Source organism: Aquarana catesbeiana, linkage group LG05 (genome assembly GCF_042186555.1).
Source record: "Aquarana catesbeiana isolate 2022-GZ linkage group LG05, ASM4218655v1, whole genome shotgun sequence".
NCBI classification, from domain to species: domain Eukaryota; kingdom Metazoa; phylum Chordata; class Amphibia; order Anura; family Ranidae; genus Aquarana; species Aquarana catesbeiana.
In genome coordinates this window covers 640,801,905-640,822,713 of record NC_133328.1, presented here as the reverse complement: position 1 = coordinate 640,822,713, position 20,809 = coordinate 640,801,905, and the positions used below count along the sequence as shown (strand labels likewise).

The following is a 20,809-nucleotide window of genomic DNA, read 5'->3' as shown; positions in this document are numbered from 1 at the left end:
CAGTGTTGGCAGACTTGCTCGATCAACTGGAACAGTCCCATGCACATGGCCTGCCTCTTGAACCATTCATGCGTCTTGTGTATGCCCCAGTATCCACATGGATTCTCTCAGTCACAGGGAGAGCCTAGGGCCTTGGCAGTACAACCTTCCAGGTTACCACTGAGTTGTGGGGCACACCATCCTGCATTACAGTATGCTGTCTTTCAGGACAAATCTGTTCCATTCTTTGAATACCCTCTGTGTCTCAAGTAGCAGTTCCTTCCTTTCTCGACTACTGGACTTTCACCAGAGTTGTATGGCCTCTACTAAATTGAGATAAAATTCCAATGTAAGGACAATATAGTTCAACTGATATTAAAAAACATCTAAGCAAAACTCAAAAGAAAGTCCTCCATGTTAGTAAGACTCATATAAGCTACTGGTCCATATAGAAGCAGTGACTTCATGTGAAGAACAAAACAATCGCGTGACATCTGAAGTGCACCACCACCGACAATGAGAAGGCTTACCAGATTTCGTGGACCCAAGAGGACATACGTCCCATTGGGTCAAATAAGGCTTGGGTGGTGGATTGTGGTAGATGTTCCGGAGGAATGGTAGGGATGGACATCCAAGAGTAAACCACGAATTGGAGCTGCTTTCCTTCAGTGCAGAAACAGCATTGCCACCCATTGCTCAACATCACTCTGAGGGACACACCAATTTGTGGTTTACTCTTGGATGTCCATCCCTACCATTCCTCCGGAACATCTACCACAATCCACCACCCAAGCCTTATTTGACCCAATAGGACGTATGTCCTCTTGGGTCCACGAAATCTGGTAAGCCTTCTCATTGTCGGTGGTGGTGCACTTCAGATGTCACGCGATTGTTTGGTTCTTCACATGAAGTCACTGCTTCTATATGTACCAGTAGCTTATATGAGTCTTACTAACATGGAGGACTTTCTTTTGAGTTTTGCTTAGATGTTTTTTAATATCAGTTGAACTATATGGTCCTTGTGTTGGAATTTTATCTCAATTTTTAATGCTACACATATTTTTGTTTTACTGTACATGCTTATATCCTACTAGCCGTGTTAGCTGCTTATTTGCCTTTCTGGGCAGCGCAGAATCATTTGGTACATTTTCTTCTTTGTATGGCCTCTACTACTGAGGCAATTACCAGATTATTCTGCTGCATTTCTGCCCAAGCGTGCTTCTTCACATGAAAGAGGCTCACTCTTCGTTGGCATCTAGGTCCACCTGTCAGGGTGCGATACAGAGCAGAGGTGGACACGTGCTTAAAAGAAGACAGCAGAATAAAAATGAGCATGTGCTGAGGAAAAGACGTTAGCGCGGGTGTGCGCTCTGGTGCATGTTCACGCACACCTCTTAGAGTTTGCTGGATGATTTACAGCTATCAGTACTCCTTGATCCTGTGTATCCTGTATTCCCTGGACCGCTTGTTACTGACCTGGCTTGTCTCTGCACCTTCCTGCTGCCTGATTGCTGGTTTGATCCCAGCTTGCTCTAAGGACTGTGCCTCTCCTGCCCAACCATGCATGACTCTGGCCTGTCACCTGACTACTCTTCTGCCTGCTCCCTCTGATTCCTGTGTGTGACCTTGGCTATTGTTCCTGACCACCCAGGTGCCATCTTGTTTGTGGCCACTGATTTGGTCCTGCTGCATCTCCAAGGGCAACAGAAGTCCTGCCATCAGTCCTGACAGACTAGCTGACAACTATCTGTGAACTCAGCTGCCAGCAACCACCAGCAGAGCTACCCAAAAGGCACATGTGCTTCTTTGGGCCTTGTACTCCCTCTTCTCACCTTCAGGGTTCCTCGGTGCTCAGCCACAAGGGATGCCCTCCTGTCAAGTCGGCCTCCAAACAGGTACTTGACACCGACTCTGGTTAAATCTGGAACCTCTTCCTGGTCAGCTTCCTTGTCTCTATCTTGCTGTGGTTGGGTCAGAGAGTATCATGGCAAGGCATCTGCTACCTGGTTACCCTTTAACGGAAAGTAGTATAGGAAGAACTTAAACTTAACCAGCCAGGCTACCCACTGCTCTTAGGCTACCAGTTTGGTGATCTGTAGGTGCACCAAGGGGTTATTATCAGTACAGACCTCAAATTGTACTCTGTCGGGTATACTGCATAGTGTTTAAAGATTATCCACACCAGGGCTAGAATGAGCTGTAATTCAGAGTTTCCCTCAGTGGTGTGCAAGCTGTGACTAGCGTAAGTGAAAACACTTTCCTGCCATCCTGAACTTGCAAGGACACGGCCCCTAGGCCTGGGTACTGGCATCTGACTTAAGCTACAAGGGGAAGAAGAAGTCTACGAAGGCCAATGTCAAGGCCGTTCTGAGCTTTCTTTTTAGGAAGTCAAATGCCCTCTGTTGTACCGGTCCTCACTCAATCTCCCAGTTGCCTCCTTTTTGGTCTGTCTCATGCTTGAACTTTGGGATTGGGGCAGCATGGTGAGCATTGATAAACCATTTGTAGTAGCTGACTAAAATACTCATTGGGGACCCAGATGATTCCAACTCTCTTCTAAAGGTTAGGTAAGTCAGCACCTGGGCCTCCAGAGCCTTTGAGGCTAAAAGCAGTTGTCATTCCCAAACAGTCACTTCGCCATGTTCACCTTTGCCACATAGCAACAACCATGAAACTCTCTAGGTTCTATAGGGTTATTTACTAAAACTGGAGAATGCCAAATTAAGCCAAAGCTTAATTGAACGAGCTGAAGTTAGAAGATGATTGACTACCATGAGCAGCTGCACCAGATTTAATAAATATTCCCCTATGTGTTGAACTTCGGCGGGCAACCAAGTCCAAAATCTGGTTTCTCTGGGAGTAATTATAGTGCCATGTTCTTGGTGTTGCAGATCCTGATTAACATTGTACCCCACCTGACCACTGTGAGAGTCCTGGTAGCATCAAAGGAGGCTATGTTCAAGGGGAGGTGCTCCACAAGGGCCGGAATGCCTTGCATTTTGGGAATTGATATTCATGGCGAGTATGAGTTCTTGGTGAACTACATTTCTATCTTGAAGGGGAAACCAGATAATTCCAACTCTCTCCCAAAAGTAAGCTGAGCCAGTGCCTGAACCCTCCAAGGTTTCTAAGGCTTGAAGCAGTTGTCTAACCTCTTTAGGTGGTTTCAAGGAGGTAAGGCTCCTGTCCCAAAACGTGGGTCTCTGTCCTTGGATAATGTTCATGCCCAGAATTGCCTGTGATTGCCAATTTGCAGGTATGTGTGTAGTGACCATGCCCCATTGTCCAAGGTCCTGTCCCTTTAGCTCGACTCTCATCTAGGTGACTCTAATGCCCCGTACACACGGTCGGATTTTCCGATGGAAAATGTCCGATCGGAGCGTGTTGTCGGAAATTCCGACCGTGTGGGGGCTCCATCGGACATTTTCCATCGGATTTTCCGACACACAAAGTTGGAGAGCAGGAGATAAAATTTTCCGACAACAAAATCCGTTGTTGGAAATTACGATGGTGTGTACACAAATCCGACGGACAAAGTGCCACGCATGCTCAGAATAAATAAAGAGATGAAAGCTATTGGCCACTGCCCCGTTTATAGTCCCGACGTACGTGTTTTACGTCACCGCGTTCAGAACGATCGGATTTTCCGACAACTTTGTGTGACCGTGTGTATGCAAGACAAGTTTGAGCCAACATCCGTCGGAAAAAATCCTAGGATTTTGTTGTCGGAGTGTCCGAACAAAGTCCGACCGTGTGTACGTCCTATAAGAGTTGATTGGCAGCTATTAATGAGATCCACTGGTGCTCATTTTCTTGTCGGGAAAGTATCACAGGATGATGACTTGAGACCCAGTTTCCATGCACTATTGGACACACAAACACCAGGGTTTCTGTGTATGGAGGACAAGTCATCTCACTTGATCACCCCATTGCTTGACCCTTGGAAAATAAGTAACTGTCATTTGTAGTTTAACAGCTTCTCATGCATGTGACTGGGGAAAGTCTCTCAGGTGATTTCCCTTCCTGGGAATGATGACCTTGGTTGTGTGAGGGGGTGTGCATCTCCACTACAGATGGATGTTTTCTTTTCACCCCTCACGGTTTAGTTGCTTGTGCTCTAGTGTGAATAATTCCATCTGAAGTTCAGCCATCCCTGAAGATAGCTTTTGGATGGCTTCCTCCTGTAAGCATTTTACGATCAGTTCCAGGTGTGTCCCCTGCTTTTTCAGACAGTCACGGATTTGTCCAACCTCGTCCTTCTCAATTCTGGACATCCTATCAATGGTTTTAATAGTTTGTAAAATTGCAGACTAATAATGTTTGTGTTGAGGCTTCAGTGGGAAGGTGTTTGATATAGGTCTTTGAAGATATCAGACATTTGTCCCACTGTACCCCTATACTCCATGCGCTGATTATTGAATCTGCAGTTCTCATATCCGTATTGATTGTTATCCACTGTCACTTACTGTTTATATCTGACCACATTGTTCTTTATGTTTATTGTCCATTTCCGTAAACTTTCTGAGTGGTTAATTGATATTCTGTGTGAGTCTCTATCTGTTATTACAGCTGGCGAAGTGACGCGTTCCAATGTTACGGTTAGATGCAGGAGACTGCATCTAAATTACATAACATAAACATTTGTATAGCGAAATATTTACAGGCATATGAGAAGGAAGTTCAAATACAGTTGTGAAACGTCAAATTATAAAAAGGATTTAAAATGAAGAACATCATTAAGCCCTGGAAATGCAGTAACTTTTACATTTTATATCCAGTTAGCCTCTTGACAGAGGACCCTTTTATCAAAGTTGCCCCCCCCCGCAGGTCTTCATATACCCGATCGAAGGCAGCAAATCTTATGACAGATGACTCATAGTTGTGTTTAAATGCTACATGACAACCAGTGGGAGTATTTATTAATATTTAATTAATAATTTTAATATTTTGTGGGGCCACCACTATTTTCCAGCACTGCCTTAACCCTCTTGGGCATGGAGTTCACCAGAGCTTCACAGGTTGCCACTGGAGTCCTCTTCCTCTCCTCCATGAGGACATCACAGAGCTGGTGGATGTTAGAGACCTTGCGCTCCTCCACCTTCTGTTTGAGGATGTCCCACAGATGATCAATAGGGTTTAGGTCTGGAGAAATGCTTGGCCAGTCCATCACCTTTACCCTCAGCTTCTTTAGCAAGGCAGTGGTCATCTTGGAGGTGTGTTTGGGGTCGTTATCATGTTGGAATACTGCCCTGCGGTCCAGTCTCTGAAGGGAGGGGATCATGCTCTACTTCAGTATGTCACAGTACATGTTGGCATTCATGGTTCCCTCAATGATCTGTAGCTCCCCAGTGTCGGCAGCATTCATGCAGCCCCAGACCATGACACTCCCACCACCATGCTTGATTGTAGGCAAGACACACTTGTCTTTGTACTCCTCACCTGGTTGTCGCCTCACATGCTTGACACATAGTTACATAGTTGCCAAGGTTGAAAAAAGACACAAGTCCATCTGAACCAAATCTTGGTCTCATCAGGTCACAGGACATGGTTCCAGTAATCCATGTCCTTAGTCTGCTTGTCTTCAGCAAACTGTTTTCAGGCTTTCTTGTGCATCATCTTTAGAAGAGGCTTCCTTCTGGGACGACAGCCATGCAGAACAATTTGATGCAGTGTGCGGCATATGGTCTGAGCACTGACAGGCTGACCCCCCACCCCTACAACCTCTGCAGCAATGCTGGCAGCACTCATATGTCTATTTCCCAAAGACAACCTCTGGATATGACGCTGAGCACGTGACCTCAACTTCTTTGGTGGACCATGGCGAGGTCTGTTCTGAGTGGAACCTGTCCTGTTATATCGCTGTATGGTCTTAGCCAACCGTGCTGCAGCTCAGTTTCAGGGTCTTGGCAATCTTCTTATAGCCTAGGCCATCTTTATGTAGAGCAACAATTCTTTTTTTCAGATCCTCAGAAAGTTCTCTTCCATGAAGTACCATGTTGAACTTCCAGTGACCAGTATGAGAGAGTGAGAGCGATAACACCAAATTTAACTCACCTGCTCCCCATTCACACCTGAGACCTTGTAACACTAACGAGTCACATGTCACCGGGGAGGGAAAGTGGCTAATTGGGCCCCATCTGGACATTTTCACTTAGGGGTGTACTCACTTTTGTTGCCAGCGGTTTAGACATTAATGGCTGTGTGTTGAGTTATTTTGAGGGGACAGTAAATTTACACTGTTATACAAGCTGTACACTCACTACTTTACATTGTAGCAAAGTGTCATTTCTTCAGTGTTGTCACATGAAAAGATAGAAGAAAATATTTACAAAAATGTGAGGGGTGTATTCACTTTTGTGACGTACTGTAGATAGTCCCTGTGACCTGTTGAGGACAGTAGTCCGTCACAGTCCTTCTGGTTTTTCAAGACATGTAAAGTTTAACAATGTGCATAGATTTGTTGGGAAGTTGGAAGGACCTACCTTCCAACAGCAAATTTTTCCTTCTGCGGTGCCTGATGTCGGACATAGTGACTTTAATATAAAGTGACATAGTTAGTCAGGTTGAAAAAAGACATAAGTCCATCTGGTTTAACTGAAGTGGGAAGGAGGAAAAAGGGGGGGGGGGGGGGGGATCACACAATTCTATATTTTTTAAGACCGAGTACAAGTACCGATACTTTTTTTTAATGTCATGTGAAATAGCACTGATAGGTGGCACTGATTGATGAGCACTGATAGGTGGCACCGACTGATGGCTGGCACCGATAGGCGGCACTTATGGGCACTGATAGGTGGAACTTAGGGGCACTGATGGGCACTGAAATGGAGCACTGATTGGCAATTGCTGGCCTGGCACAATAAATGACATGAATGATAAGAGGAAAGGAAGGATTTTGCAAGCTATATTGCATTGCAAAATCCTTCCTTCTTATCATTCATGTAATTTATCGTATAGTATATACTATATGCTGCGACGCCCATCTTGGTACACCCTGCACTCGGTCGCAGCGCGCAGCAGCGGATACCTTGTTACATCCAGCCCGAACTATATGGTCTGGGTGTAATAAGATGTCCGCTGCTGGCTTTCTGCGGCCGAGTGCAGGGTGTACCAAGATGGGCGTCGTGATGTTTAACCTCAGGCGCCGACGGAGACACAGGACGTCACTTCCTCTACTGAATGTGACGGCTCCGGTCACCGATTTTGACAGAATATGCGGCTGCGCCCTGCACCCCTGCCCCGGGCAGCTTACTCCTAGTTCCACTGCTGCCAGCCTGTTGCCTTGCTCTCCGCTCTGCCCTCTCCGCCTGCTGACTTCCGGTTGCGACCAACGCCGCCACATTCCTAGGTATCGGATTAGGCATCGGGAGCATTTTTGGGAGTATACTTACTCGCACAAATGCTCGGTATCAGTCCTGATACCGATACTAGTATCGGTATCGGGACAACCCTAGTTAGCACCCAGTTATGTTATGTACGTTTAGGAAAGAATCCAGGCCTTTCTTAAAGCAAGCTAATAAGCTGGCCAGAACCACCTCTGGAGGGAGTCTATTTCACATTTTCACAGCTCTTACTGTGAAGAAACCTTTCTATATTTGGAGATTAAATTTCTTCTCATGATTTGTACAGGGGCAAAATGATATCTCTCTCTCTAAAGTCCATACCTTTCTTAAAGTGGTTGTAAACTCTTAGGGCCCTTTCACACTGGGGCGGGGGCGGCGTCGGCGGCAAAGTGCCGCTATTGTAAGTGGCGCTTTACCGTCGGTATTCGCCCGCTAGCGGGGCGGTTTTACCCCCGCTAGCGGCCGAGAAAGGGTTAAAAACCACCGCAAAGCGCCTCTGCAGAGGCGCTTTGCCGGCGGTATAGCCGCGGTGTCCCATTGATTTCAATGGGCAGAAGCGGTGAAGGAGCGGTATATACTCCGCTCCTTCACCGCTCCGAAGATGCTGCTAGCAGGACTGTTTTTCCCGTCCTGCTAGCGCACCACTCCAGTGTGAAAGCCCCCAGCACTTTTGGGTCGGTTTGCAGTTGCTATTATTAGCGCATTAGTGCCTGCAAACCACCCCAGTGTGAAAGGGCCCTTAAGGTTTTTCCCCTTAATGCAGGAGAAGCATTCCAATTGGCCTAGGAGGAGACGCCGCAATGCCGGGGAGGAGAAGCAAGGGGAAGCTGCCACCCGTCGCCCGCACCATAGATGGGGTAAGTGCCAGGTTGGGAACTGACCAACGGACTGGGGGGGTGGCTATGGGTGCTGGGAAACAGGTCTCAGACTCACTTCCTGATTGGCCGAGAGGATCTATCGCTTTATACAATGCTCTCAAACAATATATTTAAGACCCTTCCTGGCATCCATTTATCAGGGTCTTTAAGCCTTCGGGTGGTAAGAACTGGCCAATCATGTGACCACTGTGATTGGCTGTCAGTGGTCACATGATCAGGAGCCAGTCCCGCCAACTCTTTATCATTAGGAGAGACTGAGAGCTCGGTCACTGCTGGGAGCATGCAGTACAGTGGCGGCTGGTGCTCGATAATTCGGGGGGGGGGCGGTGACAAACCAACGTCACCCCCCCTTGGCGGGAGAAAGACAAGAATGCGGGTAACACCGGGAACACTCCCCCCGTCATCTTAGAAGGCAGATGTCCTGCCCGGGTGACTCCGATCTCCCCTCCTCCCCCCTTCCCTGTCCGAGCTGGATGCTGGATGGTGAGCCATCCCCGGAGTCTGACTGTGGTGGCTGGTGGGTCGGTCGGCCTTCCCCTGTTTTTCCCCCGGCTGTGTGTCTCCTCCCTCCTCCCCCTTGGCCAATAAGATCGCTTCTCCTTACGGTCAATCGGGAAACGGGTCTGATTTGCTGGGAGGAGAATCAGTGTGAGAATAGCGAATATTCATTCGCTATTCTCACACAACTAGGTGGGCTCAGGGTGCAGTGCTTGCGCCCTGAGCCTACCCTTTTTTTGAAGCCTATTAGAGCCTCTGACTCTAATTAGGTGCTAAAAAAAAAAAACGGTGCTCCCCTAATGGACAGGGCACCACTGATGCAGTATGCACTCTTTCATCACAGAAAGCTCTGCCGCCCTCGGACGCATACGTGTTACGTGCGTTATGTGAATAGCAAGAGGTAAAGTATATACAGCGGGTAAAATAAGAATTACATTTTCTAGGTAATTCTATTTCTAAAGGTGATATTGACATGAAATTTTCTCCACATGTCGGTAACAACCCGTACAATCCATACATACAAAGACACCAAAACAAATAAGTTAAGAAATGAAGTTCTGTGTAATAAAATGGAATGACACAGGGAAAAAGTATTGAACACACCAACTGAAATGTATTTGTTGGTAATGACGGCTCCAAGACGCAGAATGGAGAAACGAGTCGCATGCGTTGCTCAGGTATAATTTTGGCCCCATTCTTCCACACAGTCTTCAAATCTTGAAAGTTCTGTGTGCCTCTTCCATGAACTCGGATCTTTAGTTCTTTCCATTAATCTTCTATTGGATTAAAGTCAGGTGATTGGCTGGGCCATTCTAGCAGCTTTATTATCTTTCTTTGAAACCAATCGAGAATTTCCAATGGGGCCCCCAGATCTCAGCATCTCATCTTTGTACATTGTACCCCTACCCATTCACCTAAAAAAAAGTGTCAAAAATAAAACACGACTCAAAACGCGACTCTTCCGACTTCTTCTCCCCTCTCCGGCTCTTCTCCTCTTCTGGCGACGTCTTCTGCCTCTGCCGGGTCTTCTCCACTGTCTTCTCGCTCTTTTGCCGGGTCTTCTCCGCTATCTTCTCGCTCTTTTGCCAGGTCTTCTCCACTATCTTCTCGCTCTTTTGCCGGGTCTTCTCCGCTATCTTCTCGCTCTTTTGCCGAGTCTTCTCCGCTATCTTCTCGCTCTTTTGCCGGGTCTTTTCCACTGTCTTCTCGCTCTTTTGCCGGGTCTTCTCCACTGTCTTCTCGCTCTTTTGACGGGTCTTCTCCGCTATCTTCTCGCTCTTTTGCCGGGTCTTCTCCGCTATCTTCTCGCTCTTTTGCCAGGTCTTCTCCGCTGTCTTCTCCCTCATTTGCCGGGTCTTCTCCGCTGTCTTCTCCCTCATTTGCTGGGTCTTCTCCGCTGTCTTCTCCCTCTGTTCTTCTTCCGATGTTGACTCAACGCTCTCTCCCGCTCTAATGCTGGGTGCGCGGTGTGCCACTACTTATATTGGAATGGGGCAGGGTCACCGAGTGACGTCATCCAGGGGCATGATGCCCCGCCCCAAAGCACCCACCGCCCCCATTTTGAGGGCATGCGGCCTGGTATGGTTCAGGAGGGAGGGGGCCGCTCGCTCGTCCCCACCCCCTTTCCTGACCTGCCGGGCTGTGTGCTCAGATAAGGGTCTGGTATGGGTTTTGGGGGCGACCCCCATATCGTATTTTCGGCGTGGGGGTTCCCCTTCAAATCCATACCAGAGTGAAGGGCCTGGTATGCTCTTGGAGGGGGAACCCATGCCGTTTTTTTTTTTTAAATTTGGCGTGGAGTTCCCCTTCAAGATCATCAGAGAACAAGTCGCATGGCAAATTCAGATCAGTTATGACGGTGATCTGACTTTGATATCAATGATATTCAATGGGCTGAAGTAGGATCAAAGTCAGACCAAAGTAGTGCAGGGACTACTTTGAAGTCAGCACGACTTGAAGTCGTACTAATATGAATGGTTGTCATTGGAAATCATGGGGAACGACTTGTCCTGCGACTTTGCAGTCCCAAGTCGCAGGACAAGTCGTACAACTGTGAAAGGGGCCTAAATGTTGTGACGCAAACTTTAAACGAGTTTCAGCATGCTTTTTCTTCAGCAATGAAGTCTTGCGTGGTGAGCGTGCATACAGGCCATGGCGGGTGAGTGCATTACTTATGGTTTTCTTTAAAACCATTGTACCTGCTAATTCCAGGTCTTTCTGAAGCTCTCCACAAGTGGCCCTTGGCTCTTGGACAACTCTTCTGATAATTCTTTTCATTCCTCAGTCAGAAATCTTGCGAGGAGCATCTGGTTGTGGCCGGTTTATGGTGAAATTAAGTTCTTTCCACTTCCGGATTATGGCCCCAACAGTGCTCACTGGATTATTCAGAGGTGTGGAAATCCTTCTGCAACCAATGCCATCAGTATGTTTTGCAACAATAAGGTTGTGAAGGTCTTGAGAGAGCTCTTTGCTTTTGCCCATCATGAGATGACACCTTGGTAATGAGACACCGTTTTATAGGGCATCAGTTGAGACTGAACCAGCTGATATTCATTTGCACTGACAAGGTGCGGGATTGCTTTCTAATTACTGATAGATTTCAGCTGGTGTCTTGGATTGCACGGGTTGTTACTGACATGTGGTGACAATTTCATATCAATAGCACCTTTAGAAATATATTACCTAGAAAAATGGTGATGTGTTCAATACTTATTTTACCCGCTGCATATAAACCCTAACAATTGACTTCTTTTATTTTCTCACTTTGGTCTGTTAACTATGCCATTGGACATGTTTTATTACATCTGCCGCAAATCCAGTGCTGTCCTGTATAGCCTGCTATGTTATCATCTTTGCCCAGGTTACCTCTGTAAACTATAGAACCCCCCCCCCCATATGTTATGGAGAAGAGGAAAGGGGGAGGTGTTCTGTGGTCTCAACACTTCCTGGTTTAGAGTCGTAACACTATTTCTCCACAAATACAGTAAAGTAAGTTAGAGATGTCACCCTAGGACGGGAAATACATTACTGGAAGGATCAACAGCCAAAAAGGAAGGGGAAAACTCCTTAAGAAAGAAAAGTAATACAACCGTCACAGTTAAGGGCTGGTAAACTGCATTGTTTGCAGAGATGTTGCCAGGATTGTGGAAGGCACTGTGGACAGAAGAATGAGGTGGCAGGCATAGCATGTTGCAGCGAACGGTGGGCGTGGAGTAAAAGAATATATTCTCAACAGGATATTCTGACAGGGTGAGGAGAGGAGAGCCAATAAATGGCTTGTGTTAAAGGGACATCTACACTGATTATCTGCACAGTCCCAACAGTGCCCACCAGTGCTACCAATCAGTTCCCATCAGTGCCGCCTATCAGTGCCCATCAGTGCCTCCTCATCAGTGTCACATGTCAGTGCTGCCTATCAGTGCCCATCAGTGCCACCTACTTGTGCCTATCAGTGCCCATCAGTGCCACCTATCAGTGCCCATCAGTGCCACCTATCAGTGCCGACTATCAGTGTAGACTCATCAGTGCCTCCTCATCAGTGCCCACCATCGCCACTTCATCAGTGCCCATTTCTGTTACCTATCTGTGCCCATCAGTGCCGCCTCATCAGTGTCCATCAATGCAGCCTCATCAGCTCACACCAGTGACACAAAAATTACCTGTTTGCAAAATTTTATAACAAACTATGAAAAATGTTTTTTTTTTTTTTTTTTTTTTTTATTTTCAGTCTTTTTTTCTTTTTCAAAAATTTTATTGTGTTTTACAAGGTACAATAAAATCCGTACTTTAATAACATGTGCATTAATACAATGAGAATAAGAACAGGTAATTAAGCTTCTTTGATGAAAAGTAGTTAATTTTCAGGGTTTTTTTCATTTGTTTAGCAAAAAAAAAAAAAAAACCCAGTGGTGAATAAATATCACTAAAAGAAAGCTCTATTTGTGTGAAAAAAAATGATAAAATGGGTTTATATGGGTACAGTGTCGCATGACCGCGCAATTGTCATTCAAAAGTGTGAGAGCGCTCAAAGCTGAAATTTGGCCTGGGCAGGAAGGGGGTGAAAGTGCCCGGTAGGCAAGTGGTTAAGAAGAACTTCCTCAAAATAGTCGGGGACTGCATAGCAACCACCAACTGTTAACACAATGACCACTTTAGCCGAGAATGTAATTACAATATAACACAACAGCTCAGGGCTCACAAACACATAATGTAATGTACAACATAGTGTATATAGTGCGGGGGTCAAGAGTATGTAATGTACAGCTCAGTTTACAGAGTGCGGTGGTCAGGAGTAATAACGTACGGCCTAGTATACAGAGTGCGGTGGCCAGGAGTATAAATGTATAGCCTAGTATACAGAGTGCGGTGGCCAGGAGTATAAATGTATAGCCTAGTATACAGAGTGCGGTGGCCAGGAGTATAAATGTATAGCCTAGTATACAGAGTGCGGTGGCCAGGAGTATAAATGTATAGCCTAGTATACAGAGTGCGGTGGCCAGGAGTATAAATGTATAGCCTAGTATACAGAGTGCGGTGGCCAGGAGTATAAATGTATAGCCTAGTATACAGAGTGCGGGGGCCAGGAGTATAAATGTATAGCCTAGTATACAGAGTGCGGTGGCCAGGAGTATAAATGTATAGCCTAGTATACAGAGTGCAGTGGCCAGGAGTATAAATGTATAGCCTAGTATACAGAGTGCGGTGGCCAGGAGTATAAATGTATAGCCTAGTATACAGAGTGTGGTGGCCAGGAGTATAAATGTATAGCCTAGTATACAGAGTGCAGAAGTCACTCTATTGTACAGAGTGTGACTCTCTAGCACAAGAGGGGTAGCAGCAGTCTAAATGCCCCTAAGATCTCTCAGCAGTCTGTACTGACACAATGTCCAGGGAATCTGGTTGCCTCCTTCCATGTGACACTTTTCAACAGTGATACCAAACTAGATCTTCAGCAGACAGCCCCTCAGTCAGATCTCAGCAGCTCAGCTTCCAGGCCCTCAGGTCGCCCGCCTGAGACCCCACAAACAGCAAGCACATGGCAGCATTGCCCTGGAGGGCAACAAGCCCTCCAGGCTGGACTGATTCTCTCCAGGAAAGGACCCGGAGCTCGGTGTGCTCAGAAAATATATACGGTTACCCAACATGCCATCAGAGCTCTGCTCCCTGGAATTGTCCAGGGCTGTATAAATATTCATGCTGCCATCTGCATAGCTCCACACCTATGTTCCAGAGACCTCTCCAGCTCTCTGAAAAAGCAGAGGCAGTAAACAGACTAACAGCAGCTGAGAACACTGCACTGACTTAATTAATCAGCTGCACCGACTACAGTGAGCAAAACTAAATTTAGCTGACACAACAATCACAGGCACACTGGTTGCAGTGAGGCAGCTAAATTTAATAATCAAAAACCCACCCTGCTCCACTGAACATAGTGAGCCAGCACTAAATCTAACTAAGCACCTATCTAGGAGGGTGCTACACTATAAATATGTAAAAATACAATAAGGGTTGTATACCATACAGTATAGTGTTCAGTGTATGGTAATCAGGAGTCATTACTTATTTCTGACCTCTGAACTCTGTATGATATGCTGTATATTGTACACTCCTAACATGTGCACTCCCAGCCTACAGAATGCAGAGGTTGGCTGTATTGAAAGCGTTTGTTCCATATTACTTGCAAAAATCTCCCCTCCAGAACCCCTCTTACCTCCGACCAAACCTCCCCAGCAAAGTCCCCACATGAAATAATCTCCAGCATATATCCCCTTTGAAAGAAAACCCCTAACATAAATCCTACCCTCTGTAATGCAGGCTCCCCTTCCTTTAAGCTCCCACCTGGAAAAGCACCCCCCAAAGGAAAATATCCCCCAGCAGAAATTACACCACTGCAGAATCACCCCCAGCCACAAGCTCCCCCCCCCCACAGTAGAATCACCTCCCAACAAAGATCTCCTCCCCACAAGACCCCCCCCCACAGTAGAATCACCTCCCAACAAAGAGCTCCTCCCCACAAGAACCCCCCTGTCCCCCCACTGTATAATCACCTCCCAACAAAGAGCTCCTCCCCACAAGAACCCCCCTGTCCCCCCACAGTATAATCACCTCCCAACAAAGAGCTCCTCCCCACAAGAACCCCCCTGTCCCCCCACAGTAGAATCGCCTCCCAACAAAGAGCTCCTCCCCACAAAACCCCCCTGTCCCCCCACAGTAGAATCACCTCCCAACAATGAGCTCCTCCCCACAAGAACCCCCCCACAGTAAAATCAACTCCTAACAAAGAGCTCCTCCCCACAATAACCCCCCTGCCCCCCCCCCAGTAGAATCACCTCCCAACAAAGAGCTCCTCCCCACAAGAACCCCCCTGTCCCCCCACAGTAGAATCACCTCCAACAAAGAGCTCCACCCCATAAGACCCCACTACCGCAGAAAAGCTTCTTTCCAAAAGAGCTCCCCACAGTTGAATCACCCGTCCCCCTGAGCAAAGAGCTCTTACCCACAAGAACCGCGCTACAGCAGAATCATCCCCAGCAAATAGTTCCTCCCTACAGGACCCCTCCAACAGCTGGATCATTGTCTAGCAAATAGCTCCGCCCCCACAAGAACCCACCTAGAGTACAAAATGCCCCCACCCACAGCAAAGAGCTGCTCCTTATAAGACTCCACCTACAGCAGAATCACCACCTTAGCAGAGATCTCCTCCTCACCAGATCCCTTCTCAGCAGAATCATCCCCCCAGCAATAATATGCCCCCAACATATCCTTCTCCCTAAAAGATCCCCACAGATGAATCACAGCTCCCCTAACAAGGTGCTCCTCCCCAAAAGTTCCCCTCCATTTCCCCAGTCCAACTAACAGACCTCAGATACTGCTCAGCAAAAAGCCAGGGGATATCCTTCCTCTCAGGTTTATTCTGGGCTGTGCCGCATAACTCGTCAGAGCCAATTAAAAGCCTCCCTTGGCTTTGAACTGCGGCTGCTGTATCTGAGGTCAGTGGAGTGAGCTGCAGGGAATAGAAAAAATAAATGGCAGCATCAGGTCTGGCCACCCTGCGGAAGAAATGGGCATGGTGCCTTGGGTACCTGGTGCTATTGACTCCCCTAATTATATAAAATATTAACCCTAGTCCTAAGTAATAGACGTGCACTGCCGAAAAAAACGTTTTTTTTTTTTTTGTTTCCAATTTATTTGGGTTTTTTTGTTAGTTCTTTGGATCATTCATTATGATCGAAATTCGTTATTTCGAATAAATTTGTAAATTCGGAAAAATTCTAATTCGGTACATTCCATTTATATAGATGCAGTATTCGTTATTTCGGTAATTCGTAAATATGGAAAAAGTCTAATTCGGTACGTTCCATTCGTATAGATGCGGTATTCGTTATTTTGGTAATTCATAAATTCGGAAAAAAATTTGAATTCGGTACGTTCCATTCATATACAGTGGGGGGAAAATAATAATTTGGTCCCCTGCAGATTTTGTAAGTTTGCCCTTTACAAAGAAATGAAGGGTCCATCATTTTTATCATAGGTGTATTTTAAATGGTAAAGACATTATGTCAACCAAAAATCCAGAAAAAACACATGACACAAACTTGGTGGAGAAACCCTTGTTGGCAGCACAGAGGTCAGACGTTTCTTGTAGTTGGTGACCAGGTTTGCACACATCTCAGGAGGGATTTTGGTCCACTCTTCTTTACAGATCTTCTCTAAATCCTTAAGGTTTCTTGACTGTCTCTTAGAAACTCGAAGTTTCAGCTCCCTCCATAAATTTTCTAAAAGATTATGGTCTGGAGACTGACTAGGCCACTCCATGACCTTAATGTGCTTCTTCTTGAGCTTCTCCTTTGTTCCCTTGGCGGTATGTTTTGGGTCATTGTCATGCTGGAAGACCCATCCATGACCCATCTTCCATGTTCTGGCTGAGCGAAAAAGGTTCTCATGCAAGATTTTACAATACATGGCCCCATCCATTGCCCCTCAATGCGGCAAAGTCGGCCTGTATCTTTAACAGAAAAACAGCCCCAAAGCATCATGTTTCCACCTCTGTGCTTGACTGTAGGGATGGTGTTCTTAGGATCATAGTCAGCATTTTTCTTCCTCCAAACACAGTGAGTCAAGTTAATGCCGAAGAGCTCAATTTTGGTCTCATCTGACCACAGCACTTTCTCCCAATCCTTCTCTGAATCATTTAGATGTTCATTGGCATAACTGTACATGTGCCTTCTTGAGGAGAGGGACTCGCTGTGTTTGGAGGAAGAAAAATGCTGACTATGATCCTAAGAACACCATCCCCCTACAGTCAAGCACGGAGGTGGAAACATGATGCTTTGGGGTTGTTTCACTGCTGAAGGTACACACCAAATTTGCCGCATTGAGGGGCCAATGGACGGGGCCGTGTATTGCAAAATCTTGGATGAGAACCTTCTTCCCTCAGCCAGAACACTGAAGATGGGTCATGGATGGGTCTTCCAGCATGACAATGACCCAAAACATATCGCCAAGGCAACAAAGGAGTGGCTCAAGAAAAAGCATATTAAGGTCATGGAGTGGTCTAGCCAGTCTCCAGACCTTAACCCTATAGAAAATATAGAGAGGGATCTGAAAGTTTGAATTGCCAAGCGACAGCTAAGAAACCTTAAGGATTTAGAGAAGATCTGTAAAGAAGAGTGGACCAAAATCCCTCCTGAGATGTGTGCAAACCTGATCACCAACTACAAGAAACGTCTGACCTCTGTGCTTGCCAACAAGGATTTCTCCACTACCAAGTACTAAGTCATGTTTTGCTTGGGGATCAAATACTTTTTCTATCTCACTGAACTGCAAATTAATTCATAGCATTTGTGTCGTGTTCTTTCTGAATTTTTGGTTGATATTCTATCTCTATCAGTTACAATACACCCATATTAAAAATTATAGACCCTTCATTTCTTTGTAAGTGGGCAAACTTACAAAATCTGCAGGGGATCAAATAATTATTTTCCCCACTGTAGATGCGGTATTCGATATTTTAGAAAAATCTTTAAATTCGGATGAAGTTGTATATGTTTCGTTCACTAACAGGCAGCCAAATTTGAAAGGAAATTCCAATACCTATAATTTAATAGTTTATAACTATTATTATAGTTTTTATTATCATTATTATTATTATTATTAGTAGTAGTAGTAATAGTATTAAATAATAATAATAATAATAATAAAAAGACTATAATAATGGTTAATAAACGTAATAATTTATTTATAATAGAAATTATCCAGATGTTTTTTGTTCTTTTGGATTTTTGAATTTTCGGATTTTCGTTCTTTCGAATTTTCTGATTTTTGTTCTTATTTTTGGATTTTTTGTTCTTTACAAATTTTCAGTTTTTCGTTTTTATCATCCGACTTTTGTTCTTTTGAATTTTCGAATTTTCAAATTTTGAGTTTTCGTTCTTGTGAATTTTCGAAAATTTGTTTTCATAAAAATTTGTTAAACGGTTTTCCGTTGATTTGGATACATCCGAATTAACGAATATGCCCAATTCTGACGAAAAACAAATTAGGAACCAAACGAATTGCGCATGTCTGCTAACTAACCTAACCCCTAATGCTAATTGAACCCTTGAAAAATCTTGCTCCTATTATAGGGCAGGGGAAGATCATAAAGTATACTCTCCTGTGCTGAGATATTCCATTAAGTTGAGTTGAGTTGAGAGGTATCTTGATATTGCGCGGTCTTACCCCGAAGGGTCCCGACGCGCTGAATGATGGGACGTCTTGTATTCTTGGATTTTGCAATTTCACGATTTAGTGTAGGGATCTAGGGACCCTCTGATTTAAAAATATGGTAACTGTATTATCATCCCATTGGCTAAAAAATGAACCAGATTTTAATATCTGTGATGTCAACGTAATCTGGGCGGAATGTCTGCAATGTTATAATCTTTCATTCCTCCGGCCCCCTCCACATATAGTTATACAACCTTTTCCGACACCTAATATAGCATGGAGGGGCTCAGTGAAGGTGGTGGTGAAGGTGTGGAGGTGTCGGATCGGGTCACATAGATCATAAAAGGAGAGCTGCCCGGCCTCATAATCCACATAGATCCTGACTCTGTTACTGAGGAGATTGCCAGCTAACTGAATCTCTTTTCTGTTGTGTGTCCCGAAACTCTGATTGTTAAACCTGTCCACACACCAGGACTTCTTATTATTTCCGATATGTGACTGCTCTCCTCTCCTCTCTATACTGGGATAACACATCCCAACCATCCAACACTCAGATTCTCCTACATCCACCTCCCAGTAATGTCTCCCCGAGGAAAACCTCCTGCTGCTTAAAACCTGAGAATAATCCTGAAATCTCTCCGGTGTTTCTGGGTGTTTTTTCTTCATATTTGACCTTGATGCCGTTTTCAGGTCATCTGATATCTGAAGACAATTACTAGCTGTGTTCACATCCAGTAATATGTCTGAAGCTTCCCGTATATTGAAGAATACATTTACCCCTTTTATCATATCAGATAAGCCTGTGTGTAATGTGTGTGAGAGTCTAGCCACATCCAGATCCCCTCCATCATGGAGGAGTCTATCATGTCTCTCTCTGTCCTCATCATCTCCCTCCTCAGTATCACACAAGTCCCCTGTGTCTGATTCCTGTAGGACAGTCAGTGGGTCAGTCATGTTACACAGCTCCTCAATGTCCTCCATCTTCCTGGACAGATCCTCCTTCTTCATTTCCAGCTGATGGATCAGATCAGACAATGGATATAAGAGCCAGTCTTCCTGACTTGAGATCTCCCTCAGGACTCTCTTCTCCAGGTCTTCCAGATGTCTCCTGAGTTTTATGAACAGGGCAGTGACTCTCTCTCTTTCACCAGCCGATTTTTCCTCCAGCTTTTTCCTACATTCCTGAAGACTCTGGGCTCTTTGCTCAATCTTCTTTCTTTTAGCAATCAGTTTCTGCAGAATGTTTTTGAGTTTTTGTTTTTTGTTCTCAGAAGCTTCGTCCAAAGTCTTTCCCTTGTGTCCCTGATGTTCTCTATCCAGTTGGCAGGACTCACAGATACAGGCGGGCTCTGCAGTGCAGTAATATTTAGGAAGATCCCTATGAAAGGTGCCTTTTCTGTTCTCCATGGAAGTGGTGGGATCAGTTAGGACATGTTCTGGTGACTCGCTGTGGACGCTCAGGTGATCAATACATAGAGAAGCTTCACACAGCAGACAGGATTTAACAGCAGATACAGGAAAGTGAATACAGTAAGTACAGAATATCCCAGTCTTCCTCTGGTCTGGCTGGGTAGACCGGAAAGCCTCTACTATTTTACGCAGTGTTATGTTCCTCTGCAGTACAGGCCGGTCCTGGAACTCTTCTCTGCACTGAGGACAGGAATAATCTCCAGACCCTTCCTGTGTATCCAACACACGATCAATACAGACCCGGCAGTAGCTGTGACCACATCTCAGGTTTACAGGATCTGTATAAATGCTCAGACAGATGGAACAGTCCAGCTCCTGTCTCAGATCAGCAGACGCCATCGCTGACAGCAGACGAGAGGAATGAAAGTGAAAAGTCTTCAAGAACTGAAGGGCATTTCATATCGTTATGTGCAGGGAGGGGCTGTGCGAGTCTTGCAGCTGTCATCATTACTCACATTAAAGGGGCAGACTACAATTACTAAACATGCAGAAATTTGCAAGGAGTCTTAGCTCTTTAAAACTACCATTTGTATACAAAGGGAAACATTTATCATAGCAGTCACATGACCTGTGTCCATTAACCATTTGCCGACCGGACCATAACCGAATGACGGCTAGAGCGACATCGTATTACTCTGGGAGGCGCTCATATCCCAGGACGTCCTCCCAGAATCGCGCCCCGGGAATGTCCGTGACTATCGGGTCCTCCAGATGACAGCAGCCCTTTACCACGTGATTGCTCCGTCCAATGACAGAGCGATCAGTTGTCAACAGATCGGAGCATGTCCGGTTCAGCTCCTCCCCTCTCCTCGCACCGATCGGTACAGTGCGCGAGGAGAGGAAGGAGCCAGGTGCAGCAGCGCTGTAGGCTGGATATTTCTGCCCATCCATGACTCAAACATGCTCCATCTATGCTCATCCATGCTCAGCCAT

The 20,809-nt window shown here is 45.7% G+C and overlaps 1 protein-coding gene across 1 annotated transcript; it reads right to left on the bottom strand.

The window, feature by feature from the left end:
- Nucleotides 1–17,413: 17,413 nt before the first annotated feature.
- LOC141145609 (E3 ubiquitin-protein ligase TRIM39-like) lies at nucleotides 17,414–20,297 on the bottom strand. The gene has a single exon (XM_073632435.1). The coding sequence runs from the start codon at nucleotides 20,213–20,215 to the stop codon at nucleotides 18,614–18,616; it is 1,602 nt and encodes a 533-aa protein (XP_073488536.1). The 5' UTR covers nucleotides 20,216–20,297; the 3' UTR covers nucleotides 17,414–18,613.
- Between the last annotated feature and the right edge of the window lie 512 nt (nucleotides 20,298–20,809).

What these genes read in the sequence shown, in the direction of transcription:
- LOC141145609 (XM_073632435.1), bottom strand. Translation starts at nt 20,215, where the DNA reads ATGGCGTCTGCTGATCTGAGACAGGAGCTGGACTGTTCCATCTGTCTG.